We start from the raw sequence: 13824 nt of genomic DNA, 5'->3' as shown, positions 1-13824 counted from the left end.
GTTATTTTATATAAAGAATTAATAGGCATAACAATTAAAACATATTAAACAGCACAACTGTTTTCAATATTGATTTTAATAAAAATGTTTCTTTAGCAACGCATCAGCATATTGATTGCATGACTTCTAAAGGATCATGTGACACTGAAGACTGCAGTAATGGCGGCTGGAAAAATAAGCTTTACCCATCACAAGAATAAATTAAATTTCCAAATATATTCTAACAGAAAACAGTTAATTTAAATTATAATAATATTTCACAATATTACTGTATTTTTGATCAGATGAATGAGGCCTTGATGAGAATAAGATACTTAAAATCTTACGGCATCAAAACCTTTGAGCTGTAGTGTAAGCCTTAATGCTTTATTTTAACCAAATAAAGTTACTATAATGACATCTGTTAGCATTTCTCAAAAAAAAATTCTTCCAATGCCTTAAAATGTCAGAGTTTAGCTACTGACATAAGAATGCCTGAACACAAGAGTCATAAAAGTGTCTTATTTACTCCAGCCTCCAGAAGTGCTTGGTCCTTTTTTTAGGGGGGTCCTTGTCATCCGAGGCTAACAGCATTTCACTTGAAGGGGTAAAAGGGATGTGATTCCAATCTGAGGAGCAACAACACCATCCAGTTAACTGCTAGCAGTATTTAGTAAGTATACTGTTCACATTATGAACAAAATACCCTCATTATATACTAAAATTTGCCAAATTATATCCCGCAATGCATTTAATAAGACCTTCCATTTTCAAATGGATTGAAAGGAATATCCTATGAAAGACAAATTATTAATAATATACTATAAGCATGTAACACTGTTGATATCATGAAACAACAAGGTAGCATCTACTGTTTAAAGTGTGTATTGTTGCATATTTCATGTTGTTTTACATACGATTTAAAAATATATTCTTACTGTTTTATAATACAGGCCTTCCAGCCTCGATTCAGAGACCTGAGAGCATTCATATCCTCTTCATCCAGAGTGAAATCAAAGATCTGCACCCAGACAAATAATAGTGATAGTTAATAGTTAAAATAGTAAGTAGTTACAGTATCTAAAAGAAATTCCCAACTTGATCAAAATGAATATTAGGCCTTCAGTTGGTCAATTAAAGGGATAGTTCACCCAAAAATGAAGATTATGCCTTTTAAACATTTTATGAAAACAAAGCATGGGAAAATACTACTGTCAACACCTGCTTGGTTCTTAACATTCTTCAAATTATATTCTTTTGTGTTCAACAGAAGAAAGAAACTCATACAGCTTAGGAACAATTGGTATTAAAGCGTTCCCTTTCATATTTTGCTTTAGGGTATACCAGGATGAAACCACAAGATAACAGCTGACATCATTAGGAGAGAAAAAAAAAACTCTATGATATTGAAATATGTCTGGAATATTCAGAAGTTTACCTTGGTGTTCTCCAAAATGTGGTGGGGTTTCATGCTTTTTGGAATCACAGCAATGTTCTGCTGAACGTGATACCGCAACAGAACCTGCGGAACAATCGAATGCAACATTAAAACCACAAAAAAGAGCAAAGCAGATGATGCACAATACTCCTACTGAGAAAAGTGACCTGTGCAGGGGTCCGTCTGTGCTTTTTGGCTATATCCCCAACAACAGGATCCTGCAGTAACATCATGGGATCCGTTTCTCCTCTTTGACTGCAGAGGCAATTGTACAAAATAGCATGTGATGTTTAGGTTCTACTCTTTTGAGAAATGTTTTGTTGGACTCATCTGACATTGCTTTGATGAAATTAAGAGCTGATTCTAGTTTAAAAAAGGTCATTGCACATTTGAACTTACTATTCTGAAGGTCTTCCAGGTGAGCCAAATGGACTGTAAGCTGTTAAAGCAATGTTTTTGGACTTACAATACTCTATCAGATCAGACTGAACAAAGTAAGGATGGAGCTCCACCTGCAGATACACAAAAAATATATATCTCATGCTAATATTATCATATAAATATTTATTTCATAGGTAACTCAAACCTAATTTGATCTACCCCTTGTCGGATGTAAAATCTAATCATAGTAATATGGCAGTCCCAGTTTATGCACCTGATTAACCGCAGGTGGGATTTTGGCCACGGATAGCAATCTCTCCAGTTGCTCGATTGTGAAGTTAGACACACCGATACTTTTCACCTTTCCTGTTGCTTTCAGAGCTTCCATTCCCTGAAACAGATGGCAGCACACTGGAAAGATCCTGAAGACATCATTTTGTTATTATTAGTGTTAGTGGTTAGCATTACCTTCCACACATCCACATAGTCTATGTCAGTTGTAAGAATCTTCCCATCCTTTTCTGGGAAAAGCTCATCACCCATTTTCTGTAAGTTATTGTAAAGTAGCAAACAATAAGTAACAGTAATATAACAATAAAACTAATAATATTCTTGAATTTGATCTATGAATCATTTAGCAGATTAAAAATAGTAACTGATAAACAGGCTACATAAAAGCTTTTCATAACTGTCAATACTGAACTCTCCAAACTATGTTTCGGAGAATAATGATAAATATTATGTTGATACTAATATTTATGTATGTAGTAGAAAATATTTGGGCACTTAAATACCATTTTAAATGGCTGAATAAATATATGCAATTGTTATTTTAATTATTAATAATAATAATAATTAATAAATAATGATTATTAGTAGTATTGTAGTAGTAGTAGTAAAGTACTATATATATACTATATAGTATAGTACAATATATATATATACAATATATACACACACACACATATGCATTTAATTACATTTTATATATATATATATATATATATATATATATATAATTTAATTAAATGCATGTGTGTGTGTGTGTATACAATATATATATATATTTACGATATGTATACACGCACATGCATTTAATTAAATTATATATATATATATATATATATATGTATATATATATATATATATATATATATATATATATATATATATATATATATATACATATGTATACAAAGTTTGTGTGTATACAATACAAAAATAATTGTTTACTTTTGGAAATAATATATTTACAAATACATGTAAATATAAATATACATTTATGAATAATAATTGTATTTAAATTTCAAATAAATTTAATTCAAAATAATTATTTATCTAACTACTTTTTGTTCTTTTTCTTTTTTCTTTGCATTACCTTCAGTCCCACTGGAAAGTGCACTAGGTATAGGTCCAGGTAGTCAAGCTGAAGGTCATTCAGAGATTTATTCAAACAAACAGGAATGTCTTCAGGGGCATGATGGGTACACCACAGCTGGGAAAGAGAAGCATCATTATGTCGTGATGATTTGCTCCTTTTAAATGAGAACACATTGATTTAATCTTAGAGCGGCAACATGACTTGAACTCACTTTACTGACTATGAACATGTCTTGGCGTCTGATGATGCTCTGCTGTATCATGGACTGGATGGCCTTCCCCAACTCTACCTCCACCTGGTAGCTGTAGGCTGTGTCTATATGCCGATATCCAGCAGCGATCGCTGCCTCGGCTGCCCTCTGACACATATCTGGGCAAGTGGACTTCATCACGCAGTAAAACATTAAAGCATTGTTAGTTTCTGTTGCATAAGGTTATGACATTATTACACTATTAAAGATGACAAGATCTCTGTCCTTGACATGGTCAAGTCTTAAAAAAAATAAGGCTCAAAGTCAAAAGACAAACAAGAACAATTAATATCATATCGGTGTGATATTTTAGTGTAACTGAGATGCTATTATAGTTTATGCTAATATAATAAATTAGATTTGATTTTCTGTTTTCATTTTAATTTTAGTTAAAAATTGAGTATATGAATAGAGCTACTTCAAGGGGCAAGTTGTCACAATAGAAACCTTTTATCAAACAGCCTATTATTATTATTATTATTGCATATTATTATTACACTCATTGAAACCAACATACAAAATCACAGCTAGCATTTTTTAAATGAAATTTCAGACTTCAGTTGTCCATGTAACTTCCCAATGTAACAACTAGCCCCTACACTTCCCCTAACCTCAAGTAAATCTAAATGTTAAAAACTGTCCAGATTTTTAAGTTAGTTTGAGGCCATTGTAGAAAAGTAATGCTACCTCTGGCTTCCATGTCCCAAGTCCCAGTAGTGGCATGTGTGTGCCATCATTCAGTTCAATCTTTCTAGGTTGTTCAGTGCTCTCCTCCATGTAAGAAAGATTTGTGCAGTGTAAAATGAGAAGCAGCTAAGTGGATTGACTTGTCTTTCCTGTCGTTTTCCTATACCTCTCTATTTCTAGCTCAAATCTTCCGCTTTGCAGTCTAAGCAGAACTGCCTTCTCTTTATCTTTGCAGTTAATCATTGAACTTGACAAGGAGTGTGTCTGTGCGTATGTGCATGTGGGTGCAGATCATTTACCACTATTGTTCCCGTATGTATGTTTCCTGAAACTACAAGCTGTTGGCAGAGTTGTCAATGTGACCTTAGAGCTCATGTGACCCTGTTACTTCCCCAAGAAGTGTGTGTGAGCAAATCAGGAAGTATCCTCAAAGCTGATTGAGCAGAAAAAAATGTTAGTTTAAAAAGTTTTTACCTCTTAACTTTAATTATCTTTTAACAAAGTATGGAAAGGTATGAAAAGAGCAAAGTTTTGTCTTTGTGTTATGTAATTTATGCATCAAACACTAGAGGGCAGCAGAGTGACAAAAAAGCATTTAAAGTCCCCCGTGGTGAAAAATACATTATTTAAAATGTTTTATATATATATATATATATATATATATATATATATATATATATATATATATATATATATATATATATATATATATATATATATATATATATATTTATTCAAGCTTATTCATTCTTTTAAGGCATGAGAAAATTATTTTAACAAGAAAAAACATTTATGTAATTTTGATCAACTAATCAAAGATGAGTTTTAAAGGATAACATTTTTGACTACAGAATCACTTCATGCAACTTCGTGAATTTTATTTTATTTGATTTAAAAATAGACATAATGTATATATGCTTTTAAGTATTCTTTTAACAATAATTGTTGTTATTTTAATCACAGATTGTATAACACAAGACAGAAAATCAAAACGAACCACAAAATAAATTAACAGGTATTTATTTATTTATTTTAAGACGGCTTACATTTTTTCCATTTGCATGTATGAACATGATATTTACCCAGGAATAAAGCCAGGTTAAATAGGATTTAGACTCTTTTTGCTAAAATGTACACGTCTGTGACAAAGTGTAAATTAAATTAAATTAGTTGTATCTTCAGAACCCCCCCCCCCCCCCACACACACACACACAATCACACACACACATTTTATGGAATATTTCTGTATTTATTATAAATGTTTTATCTCTTGTAACCTTATTCAAAATGACTTCTCTGAACTCTTGCAAGCTGAAAAGGCATGTCTTATTATGTGTTACATAATTGTGTGTTGGGGGTGGGGTTCTGATACAATTAATTTTAGGAGAGAGCCTATGATCCAATATAATAATAATAATAAACTTTGGACACATTGAGAAATTACTTTATTTAAATAACTTTTGAGGTGTAAGGACTGAAAACAAAAACTTTATATATGTGTGTGTGTGTGTGTATATATATGCCAAGTGGTTGAACATGCAAATTGCACTACAAAATATTCCATTCTTAAACCGTCAGATATAGGAAAAATACTTCAAATCATGCAGGTTACACATTAAATGGCTTTATGGTTTGGTAACAGGTCTCCCCAAACTTCCCACAATGTCTGTTACAGACAAAAACAAGCTACAATATTTTACAATAATGAAAAAAGTGCATATTCATTCAATAACCCCCAAACCACTTACCCTCCCATCCCTTCCCTATAAAATACTAGCCATAGTACATATAAAATATAAATATGATGTTTTCATAGAACTGTGGGTTTTTTGACAGGGGAAAGCATGTCAAATGTAATGCACATAACTGTGTCCTCTCTTAAAACACTTTCATTCATTCTTCAGCTTCATACACCACTTTGCTCTGCCCTTCGATCTTTTATTTCCTCCTTTAAGCTTTCTTTCTCTGTCTGGTTCTTTCACTGATCCAATTCGTGGCTGTCTTGGCTCCGAGGTCGATAGTGACGTGCACAGAATTCTCTGATCCGAACGCATGCCTCAATCATCATCTCCTCCGGGACTGTTACTACAATTCGGAAGAAGTTTGGATATTCAAATGCCTACAGAAAGAAATCACTTGGGTATCAGAATGGATGCAACCAATCTGTGCGAAAAATAATTGGTAAAATGCACTGGAACAAATTAAGGTAATTTAAGGAGATGAATAATTCACCGTAGCGGGCAAACAGAACACAGACTGTTCAGTGACCAGCCGTTCAGTGAACTCCACATCATTCTGGAAATCTGGGAAGTGTTCCATCTCGATCCCTACCTGAGGAGGAGCCAGCATAAAATACAGTTACCCTCTGCATAACTGGCAACTTTGCACTTTTTGCACTTTTTAATATGGACCTCCTTATGAGCAAATATGCCACGTATGATTAAGTGTCTATCAGGCCATTTGAAGAGATAAATAAATAATAATAATAAAATAATATTCACTATTACTATTACACTACTAATTACAAAAAGCATTTATATTTTTAAGTATAAACAAAAATTCTGAAAAATAAATAATTTTAAATCTGATCATTTATCGAATCATTTGATTCAGTTCACAAAACCAGTCTAAATGAGTTGTTTAGGAATCAAACTGTGCCAGTCAACAGGTTAAACTTAATCCAACATGAAATTAAAATTAATCCTATTTATGTTCTAAATGCATCTTATTGAGCATATGGTGAATAATGTATTCCTGTATATGTTCCATTTCTTGACCTTATAGTTTTTAATAAAAAAAGATTCTGGTGATGTATGCCTATTCCAATAATATAGTTCACTTAAGCCCTGCCCCTTTCCTACAATTGAATTTATAAACAAGGATGCTTCATTTTCAACCACTCTTATCTTATTATGCTCAAAATTACACTCACCATAATGTACATGGCTCCTGATGGCATCACTGGATTCAGTCCAGGAACAGTTGACAACTCTGAGAAACATATCTCTGAGTTTGACTGAAGAGGAACATAAAAACTGTGTTAATGTCAGAGATAGGTGTTGAATCTAAAGCTTTTCTCTCTAAAGCTCCTATCCTGTTACCTTTAGGAAACTGATGGTGCCTTGGTAGAACTCGGGTGGCGTGTCTTTCAAAATGGTTTCTAATGCACCCTGAACCAAAGTACAGGGTCCCAAAATGCGTTGGCTTAGTTTTACAAGACCCTCTCGAATCTAGAGTGAATATTAACGTTATTGATATGTTTTGTGTGTGTGTGTGTGTGTATTTCATTTTCTTGTATAGGTGAGAGGCTAATACTTACTCCGGTCCCAAATATGTCATTACGATCATGGATGAGGATCCAGCCCATTCTCCAGCCAGGAACCAACCAGCGCTTGGCAAGACCACCACAAGACAGGATGGGCACGTCACTGCTGAGCGGTGCCAAAGACTGAAAATCACAGCCCGGAAATACCTGCAGAACAACAGATACACTCAGCCCACTCATTTCAACAATGGAAACGGCAATACTCTTCTTGAAACATACCATAAATATAAAATTACCAGAAATAATCTTTAAAATAAAGATTAAATGCAAAACTAAAGATACAATGCAATTTGGATGATTTCTATCAAGAGTTTGGAGTCGGTAAGATTTTAAAATGTTTTTCAAAGAAACTTGCTCACCAGGGCTGCCTTTATAATTGTAAAGATAACAGTATGTAGATAATTGCAAACGTAACAGTATGTTAGTTGCATTCTAGATTTTTCTGCATGCTACTGCCATTCTGTTGGAAGGAGGAGCCAAAATCACAATGGATGTTTAGGAATGGTGGACTAAGAAAGAGAGAGAGAGAGAGAGAGAGAGAGAGAGAGAGAGAGAGAGAGAGATGCTTGTAGCTGTTTTGTGGTCATCCTCCTGGCTCTAATTATGATAATGCCTTCATGTCTGGTCGATGGATCCGCCCCATCTCCCATTGGCTAAGATACTGCAATTTACAGTGCTGGCCCTATTTCACAAGCTCAACATAGAAGTGTTTGTTTTTTTTTGTAGTTTTTAACCGGGTCCAGACCGCGAGGCCTTATGGGGTGCTCAATACTGTACCAGATGGAGATCAAAAACACATCCAGCCAGTCAATATTTTACCTGCAATGAAAGAAGGGGGCCATTCCTCTCTCTACCTTCTATATTGCCTCCAAAACGTCAAGCTTCATGCATGTGCTAACCACAAACACATGTCGAAGTAAAGTGCAAAGTCATTGGGGTGCGCTCAAGCTGCTCACTCTTATCTTACAAACTGAACTGATTTATGGACTTACAAACACTTCAGACCGTATTAAGTTTAAAAACCACAATTTTCCAGAATACAAACATTCTCTCTTGGCCGCTACTGTCCAGGGTTGTGGACCCATTGCCCCTGCCTCTATCTTCACTGCCCTTCATGACCTAAAGCCCAGAATGCTGGCCAACACACACAACTCTAATCCCTCCAGTGCTGATGTAGTTTCTACTGCTAAACGAGGCTGAACTGAGCCAGGGAAACACACACCACCCAACAAGAGGATGCTCCCTAACTGCAGTACACATTAATGCAATTCCAAAGTTGTTGTTTTTTTGCAGCTATGCCATAGAAGAACCATTTTGGGTTTCTAAAAGAACCTTTGGATGTAGAGTGTAAACTCAGTAAAATACCACTGTGAGACGTATGGTCTACTTGACCTTCGAGTACCTCATTAAAGTTGGTTGAAAGTGGACAGAGCTTGGAAAATAAAATAAAAAGTGTTCTGACATTCATTGTGCGCTCACCATGTCTCCGTAGATCTCATCAGCAAGGACTGGGATACAGTTTCTTGATGCCACTAGATCACGTAGAATATGATCAGATTAATATCCTGGAATTTCCGTGGATAAATATTCCTGATATGTCATTTGACTTAACATTCACCTTCAAGAATCTTATGCTGGTGTTCTTTGGTGAACACAGAACCGCACGGATTGGATGGGTTATTGACAATCAGACAGGCTGTTTTGTCATCGATCAGACTCTCCAGGTGCTGAAGATCAATCTCCCAGGACTTCTCCGGCTAAAGGATCAAAAGATCAACCGAAGTTAGAAAGAAACTCATTTTAGGCATGACACAGTCAAGAGTTATTGTAGAAGCTTACTACTGTAGAACTGGAGTGCTATTGTTTAATGTCTGCAATAAAATTATTCCTATCTCAGTTGTGTTAGGATCTATAACACTTATAATTTATTTATACTGTATATAATAAAGCCTACAGAAAAACAATGGATTGTTGAGGTATGTCTCTCTGTGTCATTTGCATGTGTGTTTATGTGGTTGTTTTTATTTATCAGTCCCAGATGTGGACCATATAGGAATAACACAGCAATTTTCCCCATCCACTCCAAGATCCATCCCATAGTCTTTTATGCCTCCAAACGCGCCCCATCCCACCCACTCTCATCTCCCATATTTTTCCTTATTGTTGACAGAAAGCATGTTCTAAATCATTCTCGATGTTGCACTTATACTGTATTCTACTTGTATTTTGTTTTCTGACCACAAGCTAAGCTGAGGTGATGAACTTTCTTTGATTTATCAGTGTGATTTACTCACCAGCAGATTGTAGTGCTTGACTTGGATGCCCATAGACACTGCCAGCGTCTTATAGAGGGAGAATCCAGGACGTGGAATTAAGATATTGTCTCCTGGGTTACACAACACACTGATGGCAAGCTCTATAGCTTGGCTACAGCCACTGGTTAAGATCACATCCTTAAAAAAATAATAATAATAACAACTCATCAGCTTACAAAAGCTTTATATGAAAAAGGACAAATGATGGATGTGACTTACTTTGCCTTCCAGTGGAGCATCTGGACGGCTGAAAAAGTCCGCAACAGCTTCTCTGCTTTTTTGGTAACCTAATGTTACCAAAATGCTGATTAATTTCATGAAGAGCAAATCATGCACACTTTATCAAAATGCAAAAGCAAGGTAGGGATTTTTAATCGCTGTATACCAAATGCAGCAATTACATTTATCTTTTTTCATAAAATTTCAGCATTACATTTTTAATAAAGCAGAAAATGAATGTGTAAGTCTTACCTACTGAGGGAGCATAGCCATTGTATTTGTGTGAGTCTATGGCCTCCTTCACTGCCTGTAAAACGATGTCATCTGTTGGCAAGTTCCCAAACACCGTGGGGTCACCTAGTGGAAAATTAAGCCCCAAAACAGACATTTACATTTAACCGTTTTAGCAAAAAGAATATTCACTAATCTCAAATTGAATGAAAAAAAAAACAAAAACAAAAAAAAACTGTAATGACAAACTAATAACACCTGGTTACAGCTATGATACACAAACAGTTTTTCATTTGTGGTCTACAACTAAATATCTAATATATAAAACTAAATATATAACTATAAATGTCATTTAAAAAAGGTCGTAAGGTTTAAGTGTTTAATTATAGTCCAGCTAATTATGGAACTAAGTTACAAATATTGACGTTTTAAAGAAATTACATTTGACATATAATTAGGTTATTTGATCCATAATTACCAATGGATAGAGCAATCATGGGTTTCTCGGTGTTGGGAGTGAGTTTCATTCCGTCCACTATGGCTCGGATGGGATTGAGTGTTTTTTTGGACATTTCTGAAGGTCTGACGTTCCATCTCTGCCTGTGGCTCTTGAGTTTGGCCGGGTTCACACTCACACGAGTCCGCACACTCACGTGATGCACACCGTTCCCGTTCATGCCATTGTTCTGCGCTCCGTTCATTTTCACCTCAAAAGACATTTTTTTTTTTGGTCTGTGCACTTTTGAAAGAGATGATGTCTAATGAATGAAAAAATTGACATTGGTAGAGTAAAACAGAGTTTTGATTTTATTTATTGAAAAATAAGTAAACATTTTAATACATACAGTATTGTGTACATTTCAAACATTGTTTCTATATCCTCAAAAGTTAAAAAGCTAGACTTGTTCGAACAAATGCCCAGCTGAGGAGGAAACCATAGAAACAGTATGAGCGCTTTCCATAGAAGTATATGTGACAGCCTTTAGAATTTTATTTAAAACGTCTTTAACAACGTTGGCTGTTTGCACGCCGAAAAGTATAGGTTACTAAATAAATAAGTCAAACATCGCAATGCAATTCATATATAAAAAGTGCAGGGAAATAAATATGCATCACATACAAAAAAACAATAGTCTTAATAATCAGATTAATATATGACTGTATAATTTTTATATTGTCTAACCTTTGTTAAATAGACAATATTATTATATCTATTGTAATATCCTTATATCTATTCTAAAATATGCATTTTTATGTTGTTTAAAAAATATGCAAAACATATAATGCCACAATACAGATTTTTATTTTAGACACTAAATGAATAAAAACCCCTTGCTTTATAAGCAACATGCAGAACTTATAATATAACATAAATACCTTATTAAGTTGCTTATAATAAAAATCACGGTCCAATGGCGGTGGATGAGAAAAATAGTTAATTTTGTGCACAGAATGATTAAGCATGTTCATAAACCGGCTTTATACCCCGCAAAATGGGTGTTGAACCCTGCCCATATCTCCATTGGTGGAGACCGAGGGCAGTCCAAAACTCCCCCGTTACATCAGAAGTCTAAAATTCTATAGTTTTGGGGTTGAATCACGTCCTCCTGTTTCAAGAACCTGCGGCGAGCCTGTGACGCACAGGATCTAAGCACGCGATCTGTGCGTAAAAGCGCGAGGAGCGCAAACGCTATCCCTGACAAAACATGAGTTAGAGCTATGCACATGGCGCTCAATTATTTTTAGAGACGCTTTCTTTCTTTTAGATATAATTCTGTCTCATTTTCTCACTTCAGTCTATTTTTGATTACTTTTTAATATTATTACTGTGTCGCACCTGTTTCCAGTGATCATTTAATATGTGAGAAGCAGCTTAACAGTGTATTTCAGACTTTCGACACTGTTTTCAGATATCATAAAGCATCATTTGGAGAGTATCCTCTACATCTGTAACGAGCCTGAAAAGGGCTGGTCTTCACAACTGTCTTACATAAGTTAAGATCACGTTCTTGGGGGACTGGAGTTATTTTAATGGTGCCAACACTGCAAACATTGGCCATTCTACATGCAAATGTCTGTGAAAAGCATTTTGCCAACTATATCAAATATGGAAAATCAAAGACTTAGAGCAGGGGTGTCAAACTCAGTTCTTGGACGGTCACAGCCCTGCAGAGTTTAGATTCAACCCTAATTAAACACACATGATCCAGCTAATCAACTCCTTCAGGCTTATTTGAAAACTACATGGCATTTGTGTTGCACAAGTTTGGAACTCATTTTTTTTTTTTTACAGTTGTTTATGCCTTGAGAAAACAACTTGGGATATTTTCAATGAATTGTTTTTGTGAGCTCAAACATTCAAACCAAGTCATTCAAAAATCCTTCAAAAACCACTGTCCCAATTCCATAACTCAAGGGTCTCAAGTTCTTGGATGGCAGATGCTGCGTCCTGTGGAGGTCGCATTTGAGGGCTGCATACGTCAACAAGGATGTCTTATTTAAGAAAACTAACCATAATAGAATTGACTGTTATTCCTTGGGAGGTTTAAAATACTATAATTTCTTTTTTTTTCCTTTGCAATTTAATGATTACTTTTCTTAAATGAGGACGCAGACTTCTATATGAGACACAGCTTAGAGTTAAGCTCCAAACCTAATTAAATACACCTGAACCAGTTAATCAAAGTCTTCAGGATCACTAGAAACTTTCAGGCTGGTGTTTAGGAGCTGGTTGGAGCTAAACTCTGCATAAATGTGGCCCTCAGGCCCTTCAAGACCGGAGTTTGACAAGCGGTGTAGCTGCAATAAAAAAAGAGTGACATGCACATTTTTCACTCATGCTTCACAAAAAGAAAAGGGAAGAAAATTATGTAAATATTGACAAATTAATGACTTTTTTTCTCATTTTATGAACTACTGCTTTAATAAAATGACATATGGCTTAACAATAAATAAGAAAAGATGGTGTCATTTGGATGATTTACGTAACACTTTCAAACTCAATCATCATTATTCAAAACACTCTTTTTATTTTATCTAAAATAATAAGTTAGACTGCATGTTGTGCACCATATCCGATGCAATAATGACAAAGGAGCTCGCAATACCACTGACTCAAATTTACAAAGTCAAGTAAATAAACGTCAGATTGACTCGGCAATAACCTTGAACTTTAAACCCATGACTCTCTTTTATGTTTTTTTTTTACTTGGCATAACCACCTATTTAAGAATCCAACACGTAACACAGAATAAGTGGTGCTAAGACTAACCTTAAAACACTTCTGGCCTGATGTGCTATTTAAACTCCAAGTAGTGTCAACGCAACCATATAGGCAAATGAAGGTTACTTAACTCAAAGTAAAACAAACTCACAACTTAATCCAAAATGTCTGTCATTACATAACCCTTCCAGGTCAATAAAAGGAAGCATGTCAACATGTTTCCACTAAAGCATAACATTCAGAGACCCAGCGATAACCCTGAGCCGCCATATGCGTCACTAAACCAACAGCACACAGTGTTCCACATTAGAAACCATGCAATTTCACACAACAAAAAAATCACGTTAAAGTCACTCTTCATAGGACGTTCAGGGAAACGGAAGTCTAAAATGGTT

The 13824-nt window shown here is 34.9% G+C and overlaps 2 protein-coding genes across 2 annotated transcripts; both read right to left on the bottom strand.

Moving 5' to 3' along the window:
• Positions 1-58: 58 nt before the first annotated feature.
• On the bottom strand, positions 59-4363 carry zgc:56622 (uncharacterized protein LOC326033 homolog). Its single transcript, XM_052531436.1, has 10 exons — positions 4117-4363; positions 3391-3561; positions 3177-3293; positions 2267-2344; positions 2073-2189; positions 1817-1929; positions 1585-1672; positions 1418-1501; positions 918-1000; positions 59-608 (listed from the first exon to the last, which is right to left on the bottom strand). Exons 1-10 carry the CDS (start codon positions 4204-4206, stop codon positions 575-577), a joined length of 975 nt encoding a protein of 324 aa, XP_052387396.1. The 5' UTR covers positions 4207-4363; the 3' UTR covers positions 59-574.
• Positions 4364-5120: 757 nt separating this feature from the next.
• On the bottom strand, positions 5121-11731 carry LOC127934260 (tyrosine aminotransferase). The gene is made up of 12 exons (XM_052531525.1): positions 11584-11731; positions 10685-10964; positions 10228-10332; positions 9976-10043; positions 9736-9894; positions 9060-9198; positions 8921-8973; positions 7436-7588; positions 7218-7346; positions 7049-7132; positions 6349-6447; positions 5121-6235 (listed from the first exon to the last, which is right to left on the bottom strand). Exons 1-12 carry the CDS (start codon positions 11674-11676, stop codon positions 6095-6097), a joined length of 1503 nt encoding a protein of 500 aa, XP_052387485.1. The 5' UTR covers positions 11677-11731; the 3' UTR covers positions 5121-6094.
• Positions 11732-13824: the final 2093 nt, after the last annotated feature.

Source organism: Carassius gibelio, chromosome A18 (assembly GCF_023724105.1).
Source record: "Carassius gibelio isolate Cgi1373 ecotype wild population from Czech Republic chromosome A18, carGib1.2-hapl.c, whole genome shotgun sequence".
NCBI classification, from domain to species: Eukaryota; Metazoa; Chordata; class Actinopteri; order Cypriniformes; family Cyprinidae; genus Carassius; species Carassius gibelio.
Note: the sequence above shows the minus strand (reverse complement) of the source record. Positions and strands in the feature narration are given on the sequence as shown.